Source organism: Belonocnema kinseyi, chromosome 6 (genome assembly GCF_010883055.1).
Source record: "Belonocnema kinseyi isolate 2016_QV_RU_SX_M_011 chromosome 6, B_treatae_v1, whole genome shotgun sequence".
In the NCBI taxonomy this organism is placed as follows: Eukaryota; Metazoa; Arthropoda; class Insecta; order Hymenoptera; family Cynipidae; genus Belonocnema; species Belonocnema kinseyi.
Window position 1 is genome coordinate 3,397,427 of NC_046662.1, and position 21,670 is coordinate 3,419,096.

The following is a 21,670-nucleotide window of genomic DNA, read 5'->3' on the forward strand; positions in this document are numbered from 1 at the left end:
AATTCTTAAAATCTTTTGAAATACTTGTAAATTCTTTGACATACTTGTGAAATCTTTCCTGAATTTTTTGCATTTATTTGAAATCACTGGAATATTTGAAATCTTTCAAACGTTTTGAAATCACTGGAATATTTGAAATGTTTAAAACGTTTTGAAACCATTTAAAACTTTGGTAAAATCTTTGAAATCTTTTTCAAATCTTTTGTAATATTTGCGAAATCTTTCTTTAATCTTTGTTCGTAAATTCTTTTGTGTTAGTTTGAAACCTTTTGAAATCTCAAACTTATTAAAACCGTTTGAAATTGTTTAAACCCTTTGGAATGTTCTGAAATCTTTGATATCGTTTGAAAATTGTATAATTCTTAAAATCTTTTGAAATACTTGTAAATTCTTGGACATACTTGTGAAATCTTTCCTGAATTTTTTGCATTTATTTGAAATCACTGGAATATTTGAAATCTTTCAAACGTTTTGAAATCTTTGAAATAATTGTGAAATTTGTTGTATTCATTTTAAATTATTGAAATATTTGAAATCATTTAAAATTTTTGTAAAATATTTGAAATCTTTTAAAATCTTTGAAATGTTTTGAAATCTTTGACATCTGGTGTATGCTTTAAATCTTTTAAAAGCTTTAAAATCTTTGTGAAATATTCGAAATCTTTGAAACCTTGTCTACAGGTCAAAATCCTTTTAAATATTATAAGAGCTTTGAAATGTTTTGAAATAATACGAAATCACAAACAGAGTGGTCAACCCATCAAAAACGGTTTTAAAAGCCAAAACAAAAATCAAAATTCAAGGTTCCCATGATAAATTCAAGGAAATTTCCAAGTTTTCACGGAAAACAAAAAAAATCTAAGGAAAATTCCAGGTTTTCAAGGTCGCCGAAAACCCTTAAATTATCTAAAAATAGTATAAATAGGAAAAAAATATTGCATTTTCAACAAAATCGAGACATTCTTAACAAAATAGTTGAATTTTCAACCAAAATGACAAATTTTCAAAAAAATACATAAACTTTCAATTGGAAAAGATAAATTTTCAACGAAGAATGGAACAGTTGAATTTGGAGTTACAGGAATTATTTATTAACAGAAAGAAGATCTTCAAGCAAAAAAGAAAAATAAATAAATAAATAAAAGATTAACAAAATAGTTTAACTTTCACCCAAGTCTATTTTGTTAAAAATTCGTCTTTTGGGCTGAAATATTAAGTACTATATTCTTAATTTTTTTCTAATTTGTGCATTTTGTTAAAAATTCATATATTTTGCTAACAATTTTTCTCTTGAGTACAAAGATGAACCATTTTTTTTTAAATTTAATTATGCGGTTAAAAATGCATGTATCTTGTTGAAAATTCAAATTTTTTGATAGGCAATTATTCTTCTTGGTGGAAAATAAATCTTTTTGGTTAAAGATTCATCACTTTAATTGAAAATCTGTGTTTTTGGTTGAAAATTTAATTATTAGGTTTAATATTTCAGTTGAAAATTCATATATTTTGTTAAAAATTAGACTTTTCATTTAAAAATGTAACTATTTTGATGAAAATTCGTTTTTTGTTGTTAAACATTAATTTCTTTACCTGAAAGTTAAACTTTTATTCGAAATGTATCTTTATCCGTTGAAAATCCAACTATTTAGTTTTGATATGCAGCATTTTAGTTGAAAATTTATTTTACTCGCTAAAAATATTACTATTTTGTTAAAAATTCATCTTTTGGGTTGAAAATTAGTCTTTTTGGTGGAAAATCCATCTTCTTTGTTTAAAGATTCTTAATTTTAGTTCAGAATTCGTGTTCTTAGTTGAAACTTTAATTATTTGGTTTAAGATTTACCATTTTATTCGAAAATTTATTTCTCTGGTTAAAAATATTATTATTATATTTAAAATTTGTACTTTTATAAAAAATTATTCTTCTTGGTGGAAAATTCCTTTTCTTAGTTGAAAATTTAATCATTTGGTTTGACTCAGAATTTTAGCAAAAATTTTTATTATTTTGTTGACAATTCATATATGTATTTTGTTACAAATTCGGCTTCTGGATGGAAAATTGAACTATTACTGATTGGCATTTTGGTTTGCAAATTATATAATATTTGGGTAGAAAATGATTCTTTTTTTTTTTGAAAAATCTACTACTAAATTTTTCTGTAAAACTTAATCTATTTTGGATAAAAATTTTATTAGATAATTGAACATTAAATTACTTTGTTTAAAATCTAACAATTTTGTTATAGGATCCTATTTTTAGTTTAAACATAGTTAAAACCTTATCTCTAATTGAAAATGTAACTATTTTGTGGAAAATTCATATTTTTGTATTGAAAATTCAACAATTTAACTAAAAAATCACATTTTCAGGTTGAAAATTCCACTATTTTGTTAAAAATTCTTCGGTTGGGTTCAAAGATGAACTATTTTGTTCAATTTTTCTTGCAAATTGACTTATTTAGTTAAGAATTCATATATTTTTTGTTGAAAATGCACCTTTTTGGTGAAAACTCAACCTTTTGGGTTGAATATTATTTATTTTAGTTAAAAATTCGTGTTTTTTGTTAAAAATATTAAATTACCATTTGGTTTGAGATTTAGAATTTCAGTTAAAAATTCATTTTCCTGCTAAAAAATCATATATTTCGTTAGAAACTCAGATATTGTTAAAGAATCTACTTTTCACTTGAAAATGCAACCACTTTGTTGAAAATTAGTTTTTTTGTTGTTTTTAAACGTAAAATTTTATTTATCTGGAAGTATAGACTATTTTTTGTTGTTATAATTTTATCCGTTGAAAATGCAACTATAAGGTTTAATATTCAAAATTTTAGTTGAAAATTTGTTATTTTTTTTTTGGTAAAAAATTCTTCTTCTTAGTGAAAAATTCATCTTTCTGTTTGACAATTCTTCATTTTAGTTTAAAAATCGTTTTCTCTGTAGTATTTTAGAATAATAATCATTTGTTTCTTCTGAGAAAAATAGAAAATTCGGAAACTCTATATCTCGAGATAAGTTTTTGTAACTTCAGCTGAAGATTACATTTTTATCGCATACCGCAACTCAATTAAACAATACTTCCGCTCGAAAGTAGACCTTTGTTTTATCTTTAAATGGTTACATAAAACAATATTTGAGACGGGGGGATTCATTTATCGTTTGCTGTTAAAAACTGAAGTATGTGGTCAAAAGTTAATTAATTTATTATAATATTTTTTGTTGAAAATTTAATTATTCCATTTTTGCTTGAAAATTTATCTTTTTTATTTCAATACTTAACTATTTTTTTTACAATTCGTTTTTTGTTGTTAAAAATGCATTTGTTTAATACGAAAATTAAATGACTTTTATTTTATGTTATAAATGTATATTTTATACGCTGAAAATTCATCTGTTAGGTTAAAATTTTTACTATCTATATAAAGTAATAAACAATAAACAACAAATTAATTCAAAGTGGAACCTTTGAATTCCAAGCTTTTAAAATTGAAGTTTAAAAGTATTCAATTCAAAAATTGTGTATTAAAATGCTCAATAACTTACACGTACCAAGTGGAAGGTACAAACACTTCAATTAAAAAATGTCATATAAAATTCAAATTAACAACAAAATTTAGAACTTTTATAAATTCTAGACTTCAAAGATTTTTTTTAACTTAACAGTTCTTAAATTAGAAGTTAAATTATTTTAATTTTAAATAGTCTAGACATTCTTCAAAAGCTTTAAAATCTATTTCAAAATCTTGGAAAATCTAGAACTGGTTTAAAATTTTTCCAAATTCCAAATAATTTTTGAATTTTTTCTATAACTTTTAGAAAATCCTGCAAATAAAAAAAATTAATTTGAATTTATAAATAACAATAGAACACTTATTATTTGTAAAAATATTAGAGTAATATTAAGACATATGTAGAAGTTTTGAAAAGATTCAAATTAATTTTCGAACTTGAAATAATTTCAAATACTTATGGCTGAATTTAAAATAAAATTTAGATTTTTGCAGATTTCAAACAAAAAATTTAGATTTTTTTTAAGGATTGTGAAAGACTATAAAAGAATAACAATTTTCTTAAGATTCGTAGGAAAATTGTAAATGATTTTTCACTTTGAAAAATTATTGGAACAGAAAGTTTAAGAAGATTTTAAGAGATTTAAAAAATGATAAAACAAAAGCATGGAAGATTTTAAGGATTTTATTTAATTTGCTGGATTTTCAAAAATTGTAGTAAAATGTCGATTAATTACTCAAATTTTTGCTACAAATAATAAGTGTTCAATTGTTATTTATGCGTCAAAATTAAAAAATTTAACTAATAAATTAAACACTTTTTAAATAGAACAATTAAAATTTCAACGCTAAACGATTAAAAGTTCTTCGAAATTCGAAAGATTCACAGCTTTCTATGTAAAACAATTCAGTTTCAAATTGTTTTCTTTCAAATATTTGGTTTCAATTAACTCGTATTAAAAGAACAGTGAAATATTGCTAAATATGAAATACTTATTCTTTTTCTAAATTACAAAATTTCAAACTAAATGGGACAAAAATTAAATAATTTAGACTCACGATATTTTAAATTTAAGAAAATCTTTTAAATATATTAAGAAATTTATTTATTAAATTTAATATAACAAAATAATATAAAGAAAGACCTAAAACTCTGAATTAAAAATATATTACTGATAAATCATGAACATTTTTATTTAAAAATAAAATTATGGGAATAAATGATTTATTAATTTCAATTCTTATCAAGACTTTCGGATTGAAACAGTTACAATCTGAAAATTCTCACATTTTGAACTTCAAATGCTTTTAATTTTTAAATCTTCAAAGCTGAATTTTGATTATTTTAAAAACTGTTAAAAATTGAACTTGGGCAGATTTTTCTTCAGAAAATTCCCGGTCCGTCGACCACCCTGTTTTTTATAAAAAAAAAATCTTCGATTTTAAAAATTTCTAATTTTTAAAGCCTTTAAAACTGAATATCGAATTAAGCATTCTAAACTAAATGATATAATTATTTAGAAAAATCACAATTTAGGAAATTATTTAAAAACGGTTGAAATCAAAGTTGGCAAAAATTTTTAGAATAAAAATTTTGTAAAATACCCGATCAAAAAATAAATCCACTGTCTTTTTCCGGTTTCCCGGTCCAGCGGCCACCCTGTGTTATGAATTTAATGCGTCTTAAATAAAATTGAATACAGTATCGACATTGGTCCCTATTTTTAGAGCTTTCTTCTGGACTCTGACGAGAGGGGATCGAGAAAAATGTGTGTGGTGCGCAATTTGAAACATTTTCAGTCCTGTAAAACAATAGAATAACAATGCAAGCAATAAAGTCCATAAATGGAAAATTAACGCTGACACGGCAAGCGGATGATGAACCCAGTTAGTATCCGTCTATCAGTTACAAGTATAATCTAGTCCCAAGTCCACTTACTTAGTCACACTCATGCTGCTCAAATGATAATAAAGTCTGCGAAACTACATATTTCCGCACGTGCTTTTGCACAATCCACAACAAAAAACTACATTTTTTCACATGCAAAGAACTCAGTGAGAAAAATATTCTTACAAGCGAAAAATCGGCACGATTTCAGTGCCCGACGCGATTGGAACGGCTTGTACAACTTTTCAGGTGAAAAATAATAAAAAGGAAAAAGAAGCTGCAAAAAAAAGCAAGCGCTGGAAGAAATGGCGCAGAGAAAGGCCGGGAGAAGAGAGAAAAATAGGTGAAAGCATTGTCATAAAGTCAGAGAAGGTCAATTCATGTTTCATACCCTTCGAAGGCATGATTCGAGCTCCGTTGACATCTTTCAGGAGTGTCTGTTCCTCAGGACCTGGTCCAAAGTCTTTTTTCGTATATGTACCCGCCATTTTTCACTTCACTTTTTTTGTTTTAAGCAATAGTGCGAACTGAGAAAAAAAGTAATAAAATCAACAAAGATTGTTGACAACTATCATTTGTCTCGAAAATCGTCACGGGTTTCTGTCACGAATATTGTTGTAAACTATGAAGTTGAGAACAATGGGCGAATCGGTTTTCAAAAGTCTCTAGTTTTGGTAATTTAATCCGGGAAATAATTTGAATTAATTGACCGGACGTGGAAGTTTATAGAAAAATGGACTCTCGGTTTCAAAATCACAGAAGCACTGAAATCACGGAAATCTTATGAACACTTTCGAACGGTGATTCGTAATACGAAACATTTTTATGCGCCCGAAACCACAGTCTGATTTTAGGTTAGATTACAAATCCCAGACGCCCGATTCGAGCTTGCTTTTGTGCTTTTGTTCCATACACGGAACTTTTATCTTAACAAAATATTAAAGTCCCTAGATAACTCTAGATTGAGGAGGCGAATACTAGATGGGAATGCGCGATGTAAAAAATGCCCTCTGGTACTGATGGGCACTGTTCGGCCTGACCACGATGATACCTTACCATACCAGTTTTTACCGACAATAACTCGTAATCGCGGTAAAAAAGCAGTATTCTTTCATTTCTCACAGAAAAAAGATTTATAGAGCCAAAAATTTAATTTCTAAATAAATTAGAGCCTGAGTTTACGCATTCTGTAGTATTCTGCACATTAAACATCTATAATATGTAAATATAACGAAGATATTAGGTTCTAGATACGGCATGGATCAGTGGTGGGGACGGCCGATATATATATATATATATCTGACTATGTTTTCAACTATGTCGAGGTGCTGCCCTCTTCAACTTTTCACCGTTTCTATGGCAACCGCGTCCTCTTAGCACGTAGCAGGCGGTTCGGGTCCGGGGCACACACCGAAAATTGTTGAATTCCAAACCAAACTTGATTTTCTGTTTCTCGTTCTCGCGTTCGCCTTCGCCATCACTATAGCAATCTTTGCTATAGTTGAGTCGAGCGGCTTGCTCTGTACAGCCTGTACGCAAATGTATGAATACTGAATTACCTAATTATATTCAAATTAAAGAGAGCCTAAAAATATTCTATTTATTATTATTTTAAAATTTCGAGACAATAAATAAATGTAAAAAAATTCTTTTCGTACTTTAGAATTTTAGTGAAATTTCTCAAATTATTTTAAAAAACTAAACTGTTAATTTTAATGAAATTAAGATAAATTAAAAAATTAAATAAAATTTAGTTGAATTTCAAATTTAAATAAAGTTTAGTTAAATTAAATTAATTTCCCGTCTGATTTCTTTTCAAAGAGAAATTTTCTAGATACTAAGTAAATAAGTTTTAAAACAATTCTATTCGTACTTTAAGATTTATTGTAATGCAATTTTAAAAATTATTCTGTAAAACTAAATTTAAAGATTGAATGCAATTTAGATCATTTCAAAAAGTGAATACATTAAAGTCAAATTCAAAATTTAAGTAAAATTTAGTTGAATTTAAGTAAATTTCAGTTAAAATTGAATCATCGAGAAAAAATATTACATTTCAGTAGACATGACTTTTTTACGTAAAAAAATTAATTTAGGAGAAACCCCATGCGCCAAGGTAAACAATCCGTCGAGAGGGAAAACTAGGTTAAGCCAACTCTGCTGTTTGCGTGAAGAAACTCAATATCTTGGTTTTGACGTAAGTCTTCTTTATGTAAACGCTGCAACGCGAAAATGACCCTTACGTCAAACTTTAGAAATTAACTTTTTTTCTCCAAGAGGGCAGAAATAATCACGGCTTATCACATAAAAAAAATTATGTGATAATAAAATTTCGTCTCTTATTTATCACATGAAAACATTTGTTCCTGTTTACAAGATTGAAGAAGTAAGAAAAAAATCTTGATTTGAATATATTGATTTTTAAAGAACAAGAAGCTTTAAGCATTATAACGCTAGGCGTAAATAATTTTAAAATATCTTCCTTTTTAATTTAAGAGATTCAATATTAAAATGGAAGTTTTAATATTGTCAGAAATAAATATTTACTTTAACCTCAAGTACCTAGATGACAGCTTTGAGTTGTCAAATTCAATTGTAATTTTTACATTATGTCTAATTGTCTACTCTGTTATGAATTGCAGTTAGAAGAAAGTTGTGAAAAATACAATAGATTGGAATTAAACTTCGGTTTTCAATAAAGGTCTTTGAAAAAGAGTATACAATTATTGAAAAAAAAAGTCTAACAGAAAATGCCAGATCATGTATTTCTTGGTTCGATTCATAATTTTATTCAAATATGAAATTTCTTCCAAATTTCTTTTCAATTATGCAAGAAATAAACATTTTTAATATCTTTTTCAAATAAAAAAGTCGGTTTTTTTTGCATTTTTATCAGAAAATAAATTTATTTACGAACAAATTTAAAAAAGCAAGTTTTTAATTAAAGGAAATAATTTAAACTAATTATTTTAGCAAAATCAAAAATTTTGAATGGAATCAAATATGTGAACAGTTAAACATGTAAAATGCAAACAAAAGCTTAATCGACCAGCTGAAAAATATAGTTTTCTATACATGACCGGTGGAGAAAATTTTAAAGTTTCAACTTATTTTTCTCAATAAATACAAGATAAAGAAATAAAGAAAATTATTAAATGGAACTAAATAAAAAACTAAGGCAACTTATATACTTATTACAAATAAAATAAAAACGGCATCAAATTCTTTTAAAAAATAGTTCTATGAATTTATAGCATTTGGTTTATATTATTTTTTATGATTGCGGTTTAAAAAATTTAATTAGCTCAGATATTAAAAAAAACAAAAATACGAAAATTATAGCAATTTTTATGTCAAGTTTTAGTATTAAAGGCTAATAAAAAAAATTAAGAAAACTTACATTTTTTTTTAAAGTTAGGTTTTTGGAGCAGGGAAAATTACATTCTGTAAGATTGAGTTACTTCTTATTTAAATTTGAAAAAATGGTTCGTATTTATAACATGGCCTTAGCTAAACTGTACACAGTAAACCCCAGGAATAAATTTTATCTTTCAAAAAGATAAAAACGTTGCATCACGTTTATTTAACGAAAGATAAAATTTATCTGCAAAAAAGATCAAATTTATCTGAAAAAAGGTTAAGTTTATCTGACGTAAATATTTTTTTCACATAGGTTATATGTCAGAATTCTGTGTCTATTTTTCTATCGACCCTGATGTAGACTTCAGAAATTGTAAACAAACACTATTTGGTATAAACTAACCAAAGTGCGGACTGTGTATTCAGTAAGTGTAGGTGAGTGATTTTTGGGTTTAAAATTAGTGAAATAAAGCGAGAATATTTAAAATTGAATACCGCGAGGATTTTTAAATTTATGAAGGACATTTTATCTGTGAAAATAGATGCAGCCGTCTGACATATAACCTATGTCAAACAAATATTTACGTCAGATAAACTTTATGTTTTTTCATATAAATTTTATCTTTCGTTAGATAAACGTGATCCAACTTTTTTATCTTTTTGAAAGATAAAATTTATTCCTGGGGTTTACTGTGTAGAAGTAAGTCGTAATTTCCTTTGACATTCGAAAATGCTTCTTACACTTTACAGCTGTTAAAAAACTCATATACCACTAAATTCACAAATATTTAAAAAATGCTACATTTCAGAAGACATTTGTCTAGATCTATAAGGAATTTTAGGAAAAAATTTTGTTATAAGTTTCTATAAGGAAATTGCTTTTCAGAACTTTTATTTCTTTGACCAGAAAAAAATAATAAGGACATATTTAATCACAATTCTGGTTGATTTAACCAGACATTTTTTTAAAGTTTATTTTAATTTCAATAAAACTCAACTGTATCTTCAGATTCACTTTTCTACTAATTTCGAAAAGAAAAAATTATAACTTAAATAAAAAATAAACTTTTTAATTCAAATTTGTTATTACTATATTATACTAACCTTTTTGCTACATTTTGGACCTAATTTTAATTTCAAAAAGTCTTTAGAGTTTTCGAATTCCTTCAAGATCTTTTCTACTCAATTAAACTTATTTTTTCATTCACTTATAAAGTAAAATTTGATTATTACCATTTTGGATTTCAAATGCACTATAATTTGGCGCGACCGAATATATGTTTGCCCACAAACTTGCCTGCCGCGCTAACTACCAGTATGTGGTGCAACTAATCTGATGCCGTATCTAGGACCTAATATCATTGAAATATAATAACAAATTCATTTACTTTGGAGAGCAGCAGACGACAAAACTCTCGAAAGTCTGGAAACTGTTACATTTTGGGCGGGTAATTCAAATTATAATCAGGAAAATCCATATAAACTACTGGATGAATAATACTAAAACTAATGTTCCTGCCGTGGAAAATACAGAAGGCAAAATCTGTTAAATATTGAAATGATTCATTTTTCACATTCTTATTTCGATAAGAAGATATTGTTTATATGCCAGATAAGTTTTGCAAGACTAGCGGGATTGGATTGTGTTTTGGCACACGCAGTTTTCGGTACCAAATAGAAAGACCAAGTTCGTTAACCAGCTGTTTTGAATGCAAATTTAAAAAGTTGGAGCATTTTCAAAAATTTTGAGATTATTTTAAATAAATTTTAAATTGTATGTGTGGCTATTCGTAGTACTCTAACACTGAAAATGTAATCTCACCATGTTCTTTGACAAAAAGAAATTATCAGACTCGAAGTATTTTCAAAACCCAAAAAACATTTGAAAATAACATTTTGGGCCAAGCAATGCACTATATAAAAAAAGTGAATAGAAGAAAGACTTTTCTTTTTGAAAATCCTACACGATTTTCATGACAACTTTTCAAATTTTCTTAAAAATTAGAAAATTAAAATTTGGGATGTACAAAAAATAAAGAAAAATAAAAAAAAATTATTTTGCGGTAAACTATGCAAGATATGAAAAAATATGAATAAACAAAAATTACGCAACTGAAAAACATGTACAAATTTGTTATAAGCCAAATTCTCATAGGATACATCATAGTTCTTGTCTTATTCGTGAAAAACAACATAAAAATTTTTTCTAAATAAAATTTTGGACAAACGACACAAGCTACGAAAGAAAAGGTAAAACTTGTACACCTGAAAAAGAGCTGGAAATTTGTCATCCATAATTTTTTAAGGACACGCAGTTTTTGTTTCAATCTTAAAAAATAACATTAGAAATAAAAAAAGTAAATTTTTTTGAAAGACTCCACAAGGTAAGACAAAAAATTACTCTGCAAGAGTTGTTTACCCAGAAAGAATCTAAAAATCTGATATTTATAATTCTTAAAAAGGACGAGTAGATGTTCTTTTAAATGTGAAAAAAGAGTAAAAAAAAATAATTGTTAAAAAAACGGCCCAAAAGAAGGAAAAAAATTAAGATACAAAAGTTGTTCAACAAAAGAAGATATTCAGATTTGTTATAAAAATATATTAAAAATAAAGAAATTAAGCTTCCGAACTATTTTACTCTCAACCAGATATAAATAATATTTACAAAATAACTTTCATATTTCACATTTAATACAAAATTCAGATGGAAATGCTCGAAATGATGCGCATTTATGATTTTTATTCTGTTAAACATATTCTGTCACTAAGATTTTCCTAACAAATATAATTTAATTATTTAAATGTTTACCTGATAATTTAACACACATAAATGCAGCGAAAAATTGTATTTATCATTTTTCCCATACAAAATCTTCAACTTCAAAAGTTAATACTTCAACAAATAATTTTATATCTTGCGGGATACACGTTGTACAATTCAAATGCAATGTTTCTCAATGAAGAATGAAAAATTTTTGAAAAGGTAAAAAATGTTGGCTCATATCACTTATTTATATACAAATATATTAGTTTTAGTACTATTCATTTAGTTGTTGATATAAATTTCCCTAATAGTAATTTGAATTACCCGCCTAAAATCTCACATTTGCAAGAGTATTGTCGTCTGCTGCTCTTCAAACTTAATGCATTTCTTATTATTAGAACATATTTTAAATTTTTAAATGTAGATAATTACAAAATAATAAAAAAAAAGATTAAATTTATAATTTAAATAAAATACTTGACTCTAAGGGTACCTTTTCACGGAAGCCTGTTTTGAATTAATCGTGGAATTAATATTTTTCATAGGATTCATTTCTAGATACTTTGTTGGTTTATGGCAAATTTAATTGTTTGATAACCTAGATACGAACTCGATGTGTGAAATTAATACAACGATTAATTCAGAACAGGTGTCCTTGGAAAGGTAATCCTTTTTCCTGAAGAAATTAAAGGTGTATTTACACGCCTGCTTACTGGTCAGCAGCCAGCAGGAAAGTCATAAGAGTAAAAGATGCAGAGAGCGGAAAATTAAAAGCAAAGTACCCTCTATCTCATTCACTCTTATGATTTTTCTGCTGGCTCACAGCAAAGATTCTTTGCTCACAGGCAGTTGACAGGCGTGTAAATACACCAGAAAGAATTACCGATTTTTATTGCAATTACTGGCAATTACGGGTAAGTTTGTGTTATTACTTGGTATTACCGGTCAGTACTCATCACTAGAAATGCGCGATGTGGGCTCTGGCGAAGTTTATATCTACATTATTGTTGCGTTCATGTCCATCTGTCCGGCCATGAACCTACTAATAAAGAAGATATTTATTCGATACAATAAAATTAGTGTACATTTTCAGTGGGATGTGAATGTGGGAGTTTACCACTCACGAGAGTGCGCAATCTGTTCGGGTCCGAGTTCTGCGAAAATTCAAATTTAATATATGTAAAATATCTTTTTTTATATAAATTAATTATAAAAGTTTATAGTTCATATGTAAAATAGAGTAACGATGTCATTAATTCAGTTTAAAAAGAAAAAATGCAATATTTTGAGTACGGTCAATTTTTCTTGAATAGTTCTGTGTTTCACAAACATAACATTATTTTTTACTGAATTTTTAAACTGAATTCACGGCTTTTAAATTTAAATATTTTTTGGTTGAAATATTAACTATTACATTTTGCGTTGCTTGTTGGAGATTCACCTCTTTTCTTTAAAATTGAACCATTTGGATGGAAATTCATGTATGTTATTGTTAATTCGTCTCTTCTGGTTGAAAACTGAACCATATGTTTGAAAATTGACTTTTTAAAAAATTATTCTTCTTATTTGCATATTTATTTATTTTGGTTGAATATGGTTTTTTAGTTAAAAATTCACTTCTTTTGTCTGCAAATTGTATATATTTTTCGAAAATTAACTTTTTTATCTGAAAATTTCACTATTCTATTCTTTGATTAAAATTAATTTTGTTAGTTGAAAATTTAAATTTTTTGTTTGAGAATTCGTTTCCTTTTATAGAAAATTAAAACTTTTTTAGTTAGAACTTTAAATATTTAGCCAAGAACTTATGCATTTAGTTAAAAATTTGCCTTTCTAGTAGAAACTTAATATTCTTGTTTTAAAACTCATGATTTTAGTTGAAAATTGAACTATTTCATTTTTGGTTCAAAATTTATCTTTGTGGAAATTCTACTATTTGATAGAAAAAATAGGAAATGTTATCAAAGTGCGTACTTTGAATTTTTTACAGCAGACAATAATGTTATGTTTATAAAATTCAGAACTACGTAAGAAAAACTAAATAGTAAATTAAAATAATTAATTTTTCTTTCGAAAATGAATAAGTCACCTTTTTACTTAATTTTCTGAATGAATAGTAATAGTAAACTGGTGAATGTTAAACTCCCCCATAGCATATAGAGTTCAAATCTAGGGTTTTAAAAATTATATCCTTATAAACCAGTAAGGTAATAATATATTAATCCAATGTAAAATATGAATTTCACGTTTAATTCAAAATCCATTTTCCCTCATGACATCTTTAATAACGACACCTTTTTCTTGAGGATTTTATAGAAACGAATATTTTTTACATAGAGTTCATATTTACGTTACTAATAATAGTAGAACAGAAGCCTCCGTGAAATGGTACCCAAGTCGCGCGAGCTGTACAGTTAGGGTACCTTTTCACGAAGGCCTGTAGAATTAATCGCGAAATTAATATTTTTCATAGGATTTATTTCTACGTACTTTCTTGGTTTATGGACAATTTGGTTAGTTGATAACCTAGATACGAACATATTTATTCAACAATTAATTGAAAACAGGTCTCCGTGAAAAGGTACCCTTACAGTGCACGACGGAAGTATAAGTAGGACACCCGGCATCATAAAGATGAGTATGTGCAAAGATCTTTGGTATGCGCATTCAACATTTTCGGTCCATGGAGTAGAGCGAGTATCTGTAAAACGTGTTCATTAAACGCGAGAATTGAAGGTCGACTGTGTTCAAATTGGCTTTTTATATTAATAAATAATAGTTTGAATTTCTTTTTAGACGCGCTAGGAAACGTGTGAATAAATATTTTTCTTTTGGAGTGTTCTGAAATGGCGTGTGGAAGCTTTAATTGTGAAGACCACAGTCAGCCTACACAGGTGCTTATTAAACATAAGTAAATAACTTATTTATTTTAATGAACATAGAAAAAGTATATTAGACTAAGTAAAACTAATGTAGAGAAGTTATTTGATGTATTTATGTTGCAACTGCAAACGTATATGAAGGTAAACATAACCTCACTTTAGACTGTATAACATGTGCATTGTATGATGTATACAAAATGAGTGTACCACTTTGGAAATACTTTGTAACACATAAGTTTTACTTAGTCAAATATACTTTTTCCATCTTAAGTTAAATAAATAAGTTATTCAGTTAAGTTTAATAAAGTGGGACGATGGTCGAGGGGGCTAAAGCGTAGGCTTTGGACCCACTCCTTCGGCTTGCGGGTTCGATTCTCGCCTCGCACTCTGGAAGAGTCTCGGTGGCCCATGCGGTGAACACTAGCCTAGCAAGGGAGTTGTTCATCTCCGGAGAGTCGTGGGACCGGTACCTCTAGAGAAAAAGGTTTTCTCTAAGTACTTAAGGCTGTTGCTCTTGGTGGTTCGGAACCCACCTTAAACTGTAAGTCCCCCTTCCACCACCAAGTAAGTGTGTGGAGGGTGTGTAAAGAAATAGAGAAGGTTTAAGAAAAATGTAAACACTTAGGGGACACATTAGAAGCTTCCATTCCAGTTAAGTTTAATAAGTACCTGTGTAGGCTGTATGCAGTCTTCACAATTGCGGCTTCCACACCGCATTTCAGAACACTAAAAAAAAATATTCACACGTTTCCTAGCACGTCTATAAACAAAATCAAACTATTATTTACTAATATAAAAATTTAATTTTATTACAGTCGAGCCTTAATTCTCGCGTTTAATGCACACGTTTTATACATACTCGCTCTACTTCATGGACCGAAAATGTCGGATGCACATACTCATCTTTATGGTGCCCTACTTATACTACCGTGTACTGTAAGATCTTCCCCAGTTACTCACCAGGGGTCAGTATTTTTGAAATTGACATATATAAAACAGGTTTCTACGATCCAGTAAATAAGTATTATACACTGTAACCGCATTTATATCCGCCGTCCGAGAACGTAAAAATTCCCTTACATCCTCCCGGAAGGGTATCCCACCAATGCTGCTCAGCGAAGAGGGAATGGCTGCGCTGCGCTCTGATTAGCTTGTTTGTCGTATAGTACTGCGATGTGGTGGATGTCAAGCGGAGATAAAGAAGAGCCAGTGAGCACAAAATTTGGCGACGTCTTTACGACATCGTTAGGACATCTTTACGACATCCTATGTCCATGTCGTTTCGGTGTGATTGCGATATCTTAAAGCCATCGTCAGATCATACGACTTATTTACGATATCGTAAAGACACCTTAAGGACATGGGCATAGGATGTCGTAAATTTGTAGCAAAGATGTCGTAAAGACGTCGCCGAATTTTGTGACCACTGGGGAGTTATGTAGATATATATGCGAGAGAGGATATAAATGCGGTTTCAGTGTACAATGCTTTTTATTTCTGCACACAATTTTCGCTATGAAATGATTGTATTCGTACGTGCATTCATTATCAATTGACGACTTACCAAAAGAAATGTATCAGAAAAAAAATGTTGAACAGTGAAACGTAAAGGAAACAATATTTGTAATTTAACATTTTCAAAATGTTGAAGATGTTGAATTTTTAAGATTTACAGTTTAAAGTTGTACAAATTTTCCGCGTCAAGGCAAAAAATAATTAATGTGATAAATAACAAAAAAATTGTTATTCATAAATTAGTGAATAAAAGTTAGATATAATTTATTTCCCACGCTCACTAAAAACTTGCAGTGCCCCAAATATGACCGAAAAATCAGAAATTTACATTTTTAGGTGTGATTTTTCATTTTTAGCAATTTCTGTCGTCGTTTTCATGTACATCATTACTAATTGACAATTATATTTCCAAATACTTTTTCACTATTGTTTTATTGTTTGAATAAATATGGATTATTTAAATAATTAATTTTTTATTTTGTGGCTTTGGAGTCCGTAAATGATGAAGACGTCGCAAAAAGCCACGAACAATTTACTTAAACAATTATTGTTCGATCAAATCGTGGCTTTCGACTTTGAGTTGGGTTACCTTGATTATTGTGCATACGATGCGGGCTTGTTGTCTTCCATGTCCTTCGACCGATCAAAGTTAATTGTTTCTCCGGCGGACCATTATTCGGTCACGTACTGCGTCGTAAAGTTTAGGAAAATTTGTAAGCGGTCGTCTATCCCTGCAGGGTCGCGTCGTATAGTTTTCACTTCTTCGTGAGTAGTCGAACGTAACAGATCTCCTTTTTGTACTCCGTCTCACGTGCGATTGACATACCGACATAGTGACCTAGTTTGTATTTCGGGTATATAGTGATCCTTCTCGCTCTGTGTTCTGCCTCGCCACATTTTGGATTACGGTTGTGTGCTCTCGAGCTGTGCTTCGTCATGTGGCGGATCGTTTGTGATTACTCAAGTGTGAAGTACTAGCGTTGCGTGTGATGGATCATTGGCATGTGGATCCCCGCTTATATTTGGATTGTTACCGCTTCTTATGATGGATCATTACTGTGGATCACTGCTTGTATTTAGATCATTACTCTGGATCACCGCTCGTATTTGTATCAGTACTGTGGATCACCGCTTGTATTTATGATCAATTCTTTGGATCACCGCTTGGATTGTCGATTCCCGCCATTTGTTTTTTGTGACCTGGGTTTTGGTGAGTTTGCTTTTGTAGCTATAAGTGTAGAATTTTAAAAGGCCTTTCCTTTACTTTAAGTTCCGTTCTTTATCCTAACTAATGGTGTTTTCTTTTGGCCTACCTCTTTCCTCCCAATCCGAGCTCTCTTTTATTGAAATGTGATTTAATTGCAAAAACATTTTGGTCCTTAGAGTCGGATTGGAGGGGGTGTTGAGCCTTTGAGAAATTTAGAAATGGATCTTGGTGTTGTAGTGGTTGTTCGCCATGCAGAGTATTACTTTAATTTAGGATTAACGCGAGTTCATTTTGATTTGCCTTTAATTAATAAAGACTTGTGAGCTTCACATGCTTGGGAACATTATCCGTTTCTCTGCTCTATTTTATTTGTTTTGGCTACTGTTGGTCAAATTACAGTTTACATTTAGTGTCGATATACGATAAGTTAACATGGCTCCCGTATCTTTGAAAGGGTTAACGGCCCTTCAAGAGTCTCGTATGACAAAAATTGAGCGAATACATCCGCGTTTCAAGGGTAGTGCTTCAGAAAGCCATACACGCAGTATTGTCGAACAGCGACTCGTGTCTGTTGAAAAAATTTGGGAAGAGGTTCGCGCGACACATGCTGAAATCATTGTGAAGGAAAGTGCCGCTACCGATCCTTACATGGTCGATAACGTGTTCGCTCAGATAGAAAATGCATACGAGTACCTTCAAGACGAAATGCTACGAGCTTTAGATCGATTCGACACTGCTTCAATAAATATTCGCAGTCAGGCTCTGATAACGATGGACAGGGACGAGTCGGACATGTATCCTCGCAGTGATGAACTACCCAAATTAGATCTTCCAACATTGTCAGGCTGCTACGAAGATTGGGAGAATTTTTGTGATTTGTTCTCCTCTCTTGTTCACGATAAACCACAACTGAGCAACGTGACTAAGTTGCAATACCTAAAATCATACCTCAGGGGTTCCGCGGCCGAGTTAGTTATGGATGTGGCTACAACTAACGTAAACTACTTATCAACTTGGCATGCTATGAAAGGGCGATTTTCTAACCCTCGTCTAACAGTAAATAATCTGTTAACTGCTTTAATGGACTTGCCACATTTAAAAAGGGAGTCTGCGGAGGAGTTACGTGCATTCAGCAATGAGACTCAGCGTATCGTACGGGCGGTGACAAACTTTGAAATGCCTGTGGAACATTGGGGAATATGGTTAGTATATGTATTAGCCAGCCGCTTAGACTCTGAATCTCGTAAGCTGTGGGAGGCTGATCTTAGTGTGAAGGATCGTCAAGCTGTCTCAATTGCTTCGGCAGCCTCAACGGATATAAAAATAATGGATCGTTTTCCCAGTTTTCATGATTTCACAGAATTCCTCGAACATCGCTCTCATGCACTCTGTATGATTGCTGCTGACACTAAGACTAATAATAAGCCCGTCCCAACTCATTCAAAATCTGGAGCAAATCCCAAACTCATTTTTCATTCCAGTTCCAGTATAATACGCATGGTAGATCAGCCCTTCTATGCCCACTCTGTAAGGTTGGACATTATATCACTACATGTCCCGAGTATCAAAGAAAACCCCCCAATGAACGCCAACAAGAGGTGTATCACCTACGCTTGTGTTTTAATTGTTTGGGTAGCCATCGTTCAAAAAATTGTCAATCTAAAAATAGGTGTTCAACGTGCAGAGGAAAACATCATTCGTCGATTCACGACGCATCCCTGAAATGAGCAACCCCTTCCGCGAATTGCAATAAGAGGGCTGATCTCTCTCAAGAAATTAGGGACCCCCGGATTCCAGCAAGAGTATCGTTAACACAGCAAGTATACCGACCCAAAGACACTCCGAATTTCTCGCTACGGCTCAGGTCATGCTTCTTGGCCCTAGAGGAACTCCAGTACGTGTCCGCGTTATGTTCGATCAGGGTTCTGAAGTTTCATCTATTACTGAGGCAATGGCGCAATTACTCGGACTTGCCAAGTGCCGTGAAAGGATTGCCCTCACTGGCATTGGTGTATCAAGAGCTGGCACAGTGCGCGCCACTACTCAAGTATCATTACAATCATATAGTGACACTTCATTTCATCTGGAAATTCAAGCTCTGATTCTGTCACGTCTTCCATCACAACTTCCTTCCAGGAAACCCACGGATTTTAATCCTGCTCTGTTTGGAGATATTAAGTTAGCAGATCCTCATTGGCTAGAACCAGACTCAATTGATATAATTCTAGGGGTCGATGTCAATGGCCAAGTCTTGTGCTCAGGATTACGCCGGTTTCCACCAAAACAATCAATAGCTCAAGATACTGTGTTTGGCGGGGTCATTTCAGGATCACTGTACTCGGACGCTCCAAGGCGGGCGGCGCCCACGTTTTCAATAACACTTAAAGCCATGCATTGCATCTTAGACGATGGCTTACAAGAAATGCTTCAACGCTTTTGGGCTATGGAAGAGGTGACCCCTCCTATAAAGAAACTAAAATCAGAGGATGAAGCCTTTGATCAACTTTATTTAGATAAGCATTCTCGAAACGGTGAGGGACCGTATACAGTTCACTTCCCTTTAAAGACACAACCTCCACCTTATTCTATCGAAACACTGCGGGTAGCCTTAAGCTCACTCTTAAATATTCATCGTCGTTTCTTCAGGGATCCTCAGCTGGCTTAGGCTTAGCAAAACTTTATTAAAGAATATGAGGAAGTAGGTCACATGGAAAAAATTCCAGAAACTGATCTAGATAACCCGCGAACCTGGTACATTCCACATCATCCCGTAGTCCAGTCCTCATCCACTCAGTAGAAAATTTGCGTGATCTTCGACGCATCACGACAAACATCTGAACAACACTGCTTGAACAAATTTCTAATGGCAGGCCCTGCTCTTCAAAGTGATATTTCCTTAAGGCGCGTCCTCAGGCTTGAAAATTAGTCCATGTATTACTCTCACAAGTTTTTCTCTTACAATTCTGAATTGTATGATTTCATATTTCAACCACAGATTATAAATGCCTAAATGCAGAACCTCTCAGAGTGCGTTTTTCGAAAAATTGCCTGGTTCTTGTTTTATAGCAATTAATTGAAAATTGATGCATTTTTTGCGCCTGGGAAGTAGAAAACCGTCACCGTAAGTGTACTCATGGCGAACATAGTTCGTGGGCCTCTGGCTGGCGGGTGGTCTAGAGTGTCATTTTTTCGACGATACTAAAAACATCGTAAACCTAGGATCAAGCCGAGAATTTAGATTGAGTGCCTGTCATGCCTCACTCAACTTTCCTATTGTTAGAGATTACATTCGGTTGAAAGAAATTAGCAAGTATTAAGGAATTTCATTTTAATACTGTGCATTCGGTTCATTACATAACGATAAGATGATTAAAAAAAGAAAGAAGAAAATCGGTTAATTCGTTCAATTTCAGGATATATATATATATATATGAGCCAAAAAGACGACGGATATTTGTTAAAAATTAACAATAATGAACGTAAAAATGTAGTTTTTTATTTTTTGCTCATATTTGGGGCGCTGCGGGGGGGATGAAAATAAAATTGATTAGTATGGATTTACTTCGCAAACCCTCCATCTTGTAAATCAATTGGAAATATATTTATAATTTTTATTAAATTTTAACATAGTATAAACAGTACACATTGTGCCATTTAATTTTATAATTCTATGGCTAGGTTCTCAACTCGAAAAAGAAGGCTCCTCCGCTTTCTGTTAATAATATTTTAATTTTTCGAATGAAAAACAATGAAATTGAACCAAATGATGTCCATCTTGAAGCAAAATAGTTCATCAATTCTGACCAAAATAACACATTTATTGTGACGCAAGCAGTTGTATTTGAAACAAATAAAGATTCAAGAAAAAAGATAGGAAAATTATGATTCTCTAGGATTGCAGAGTTTTCAATTTGAACTTGCCACCATGAAATTAAAATAATTAAATAAATGAATGAATAAATGAATCAGTAAATGAATGAATTAATTAATGAATAAATGAAATAAATAAGAAAATAGAAATAAAATAAATGTAGATTCCATACTTTTCCCATTCAACAGATTCCAATTTTGGACGCAGCATCTTTTTATTTCAGTATTTTTTGTCGTACAATCGGAGAAGAGAGAAAAAAGTTGTATCCAGAAATTGAACGGATTAACCGATTTTCTTCTTTCTTTTTCTAATCATCTTATCGTTATGTAATTAACTGAATGCACAGTATTAAAATGAAATTCCTTAATGTTTGCTTATTTCTTTCAACCGATTGTAATCTCTAACAATAGGAAAGTTGAGTGAGGCAAGACAGGCCTTCAATCTAAATTCTCGGCTCGATCCTAGGCTTACGATGTTTTAAGTATTGTCGAAAAAATGACACTTTAGACCACCCGCTGTTCCATAGCCAGCCAGAGGACCCACGAACTACTAGGCAGTCTGATAAGTCCCTCTAAAATGAAACACGGAGACGTTTTTTTGGCCAAAGTCGGTTTTATTTTTCAACATACTCTCCTTTTAGGTCGATACAGCGAGTCCAACGATTTTCTAACTTT

The 21,670-nt window shown here is 30.8% G+C and overlaps 2 protein-coding genes across 6 annotated transcripts in view; one reads left to right on the forward strand and one right to left on the reverse strand.

Moving 5' to 3' along the window:
• LOC117175099 (equilibrative nucleoside transporter 1) overlaps positions 1-21,670 on the reverse strand; it is a 79,767-nt gene that overhangs the window by 44,754 nt on the left and 13,343 nt on the right. For 2 of the 5 annotated variants that reach the window (XM_033364649.1, XM_033364647.1), the window contains exon 1: positions 5,789-6,292. In XM_033364649.1, coding sequence (XP_033220540.1) covers positions 5,789-5,885 — 97 coding nt within the window. In that variant the 5' untranslated portion in view covers positions 5,886-6,292. Of the gene's footprint in view, positions 1-5,448; positions 5,515-5,788; positions 6,293-21,670 lie in introns of those variants that run through there. The other 3 variants (XM_033364648.1, XM_033364651.1, XM_033364650.1) reach the window with 3 other exon arrangements.
• On the forward strand, positions 18,993-19,790 carry LOC117174493. The gene has a single exon (XM_033363655.1). The coding sequence runs from the start codon at positions 18,993-18,995 to the stop codon at positions 19,788-19,790; it is 798 nt and encodes a 265-aa protein (XP_033219546.1).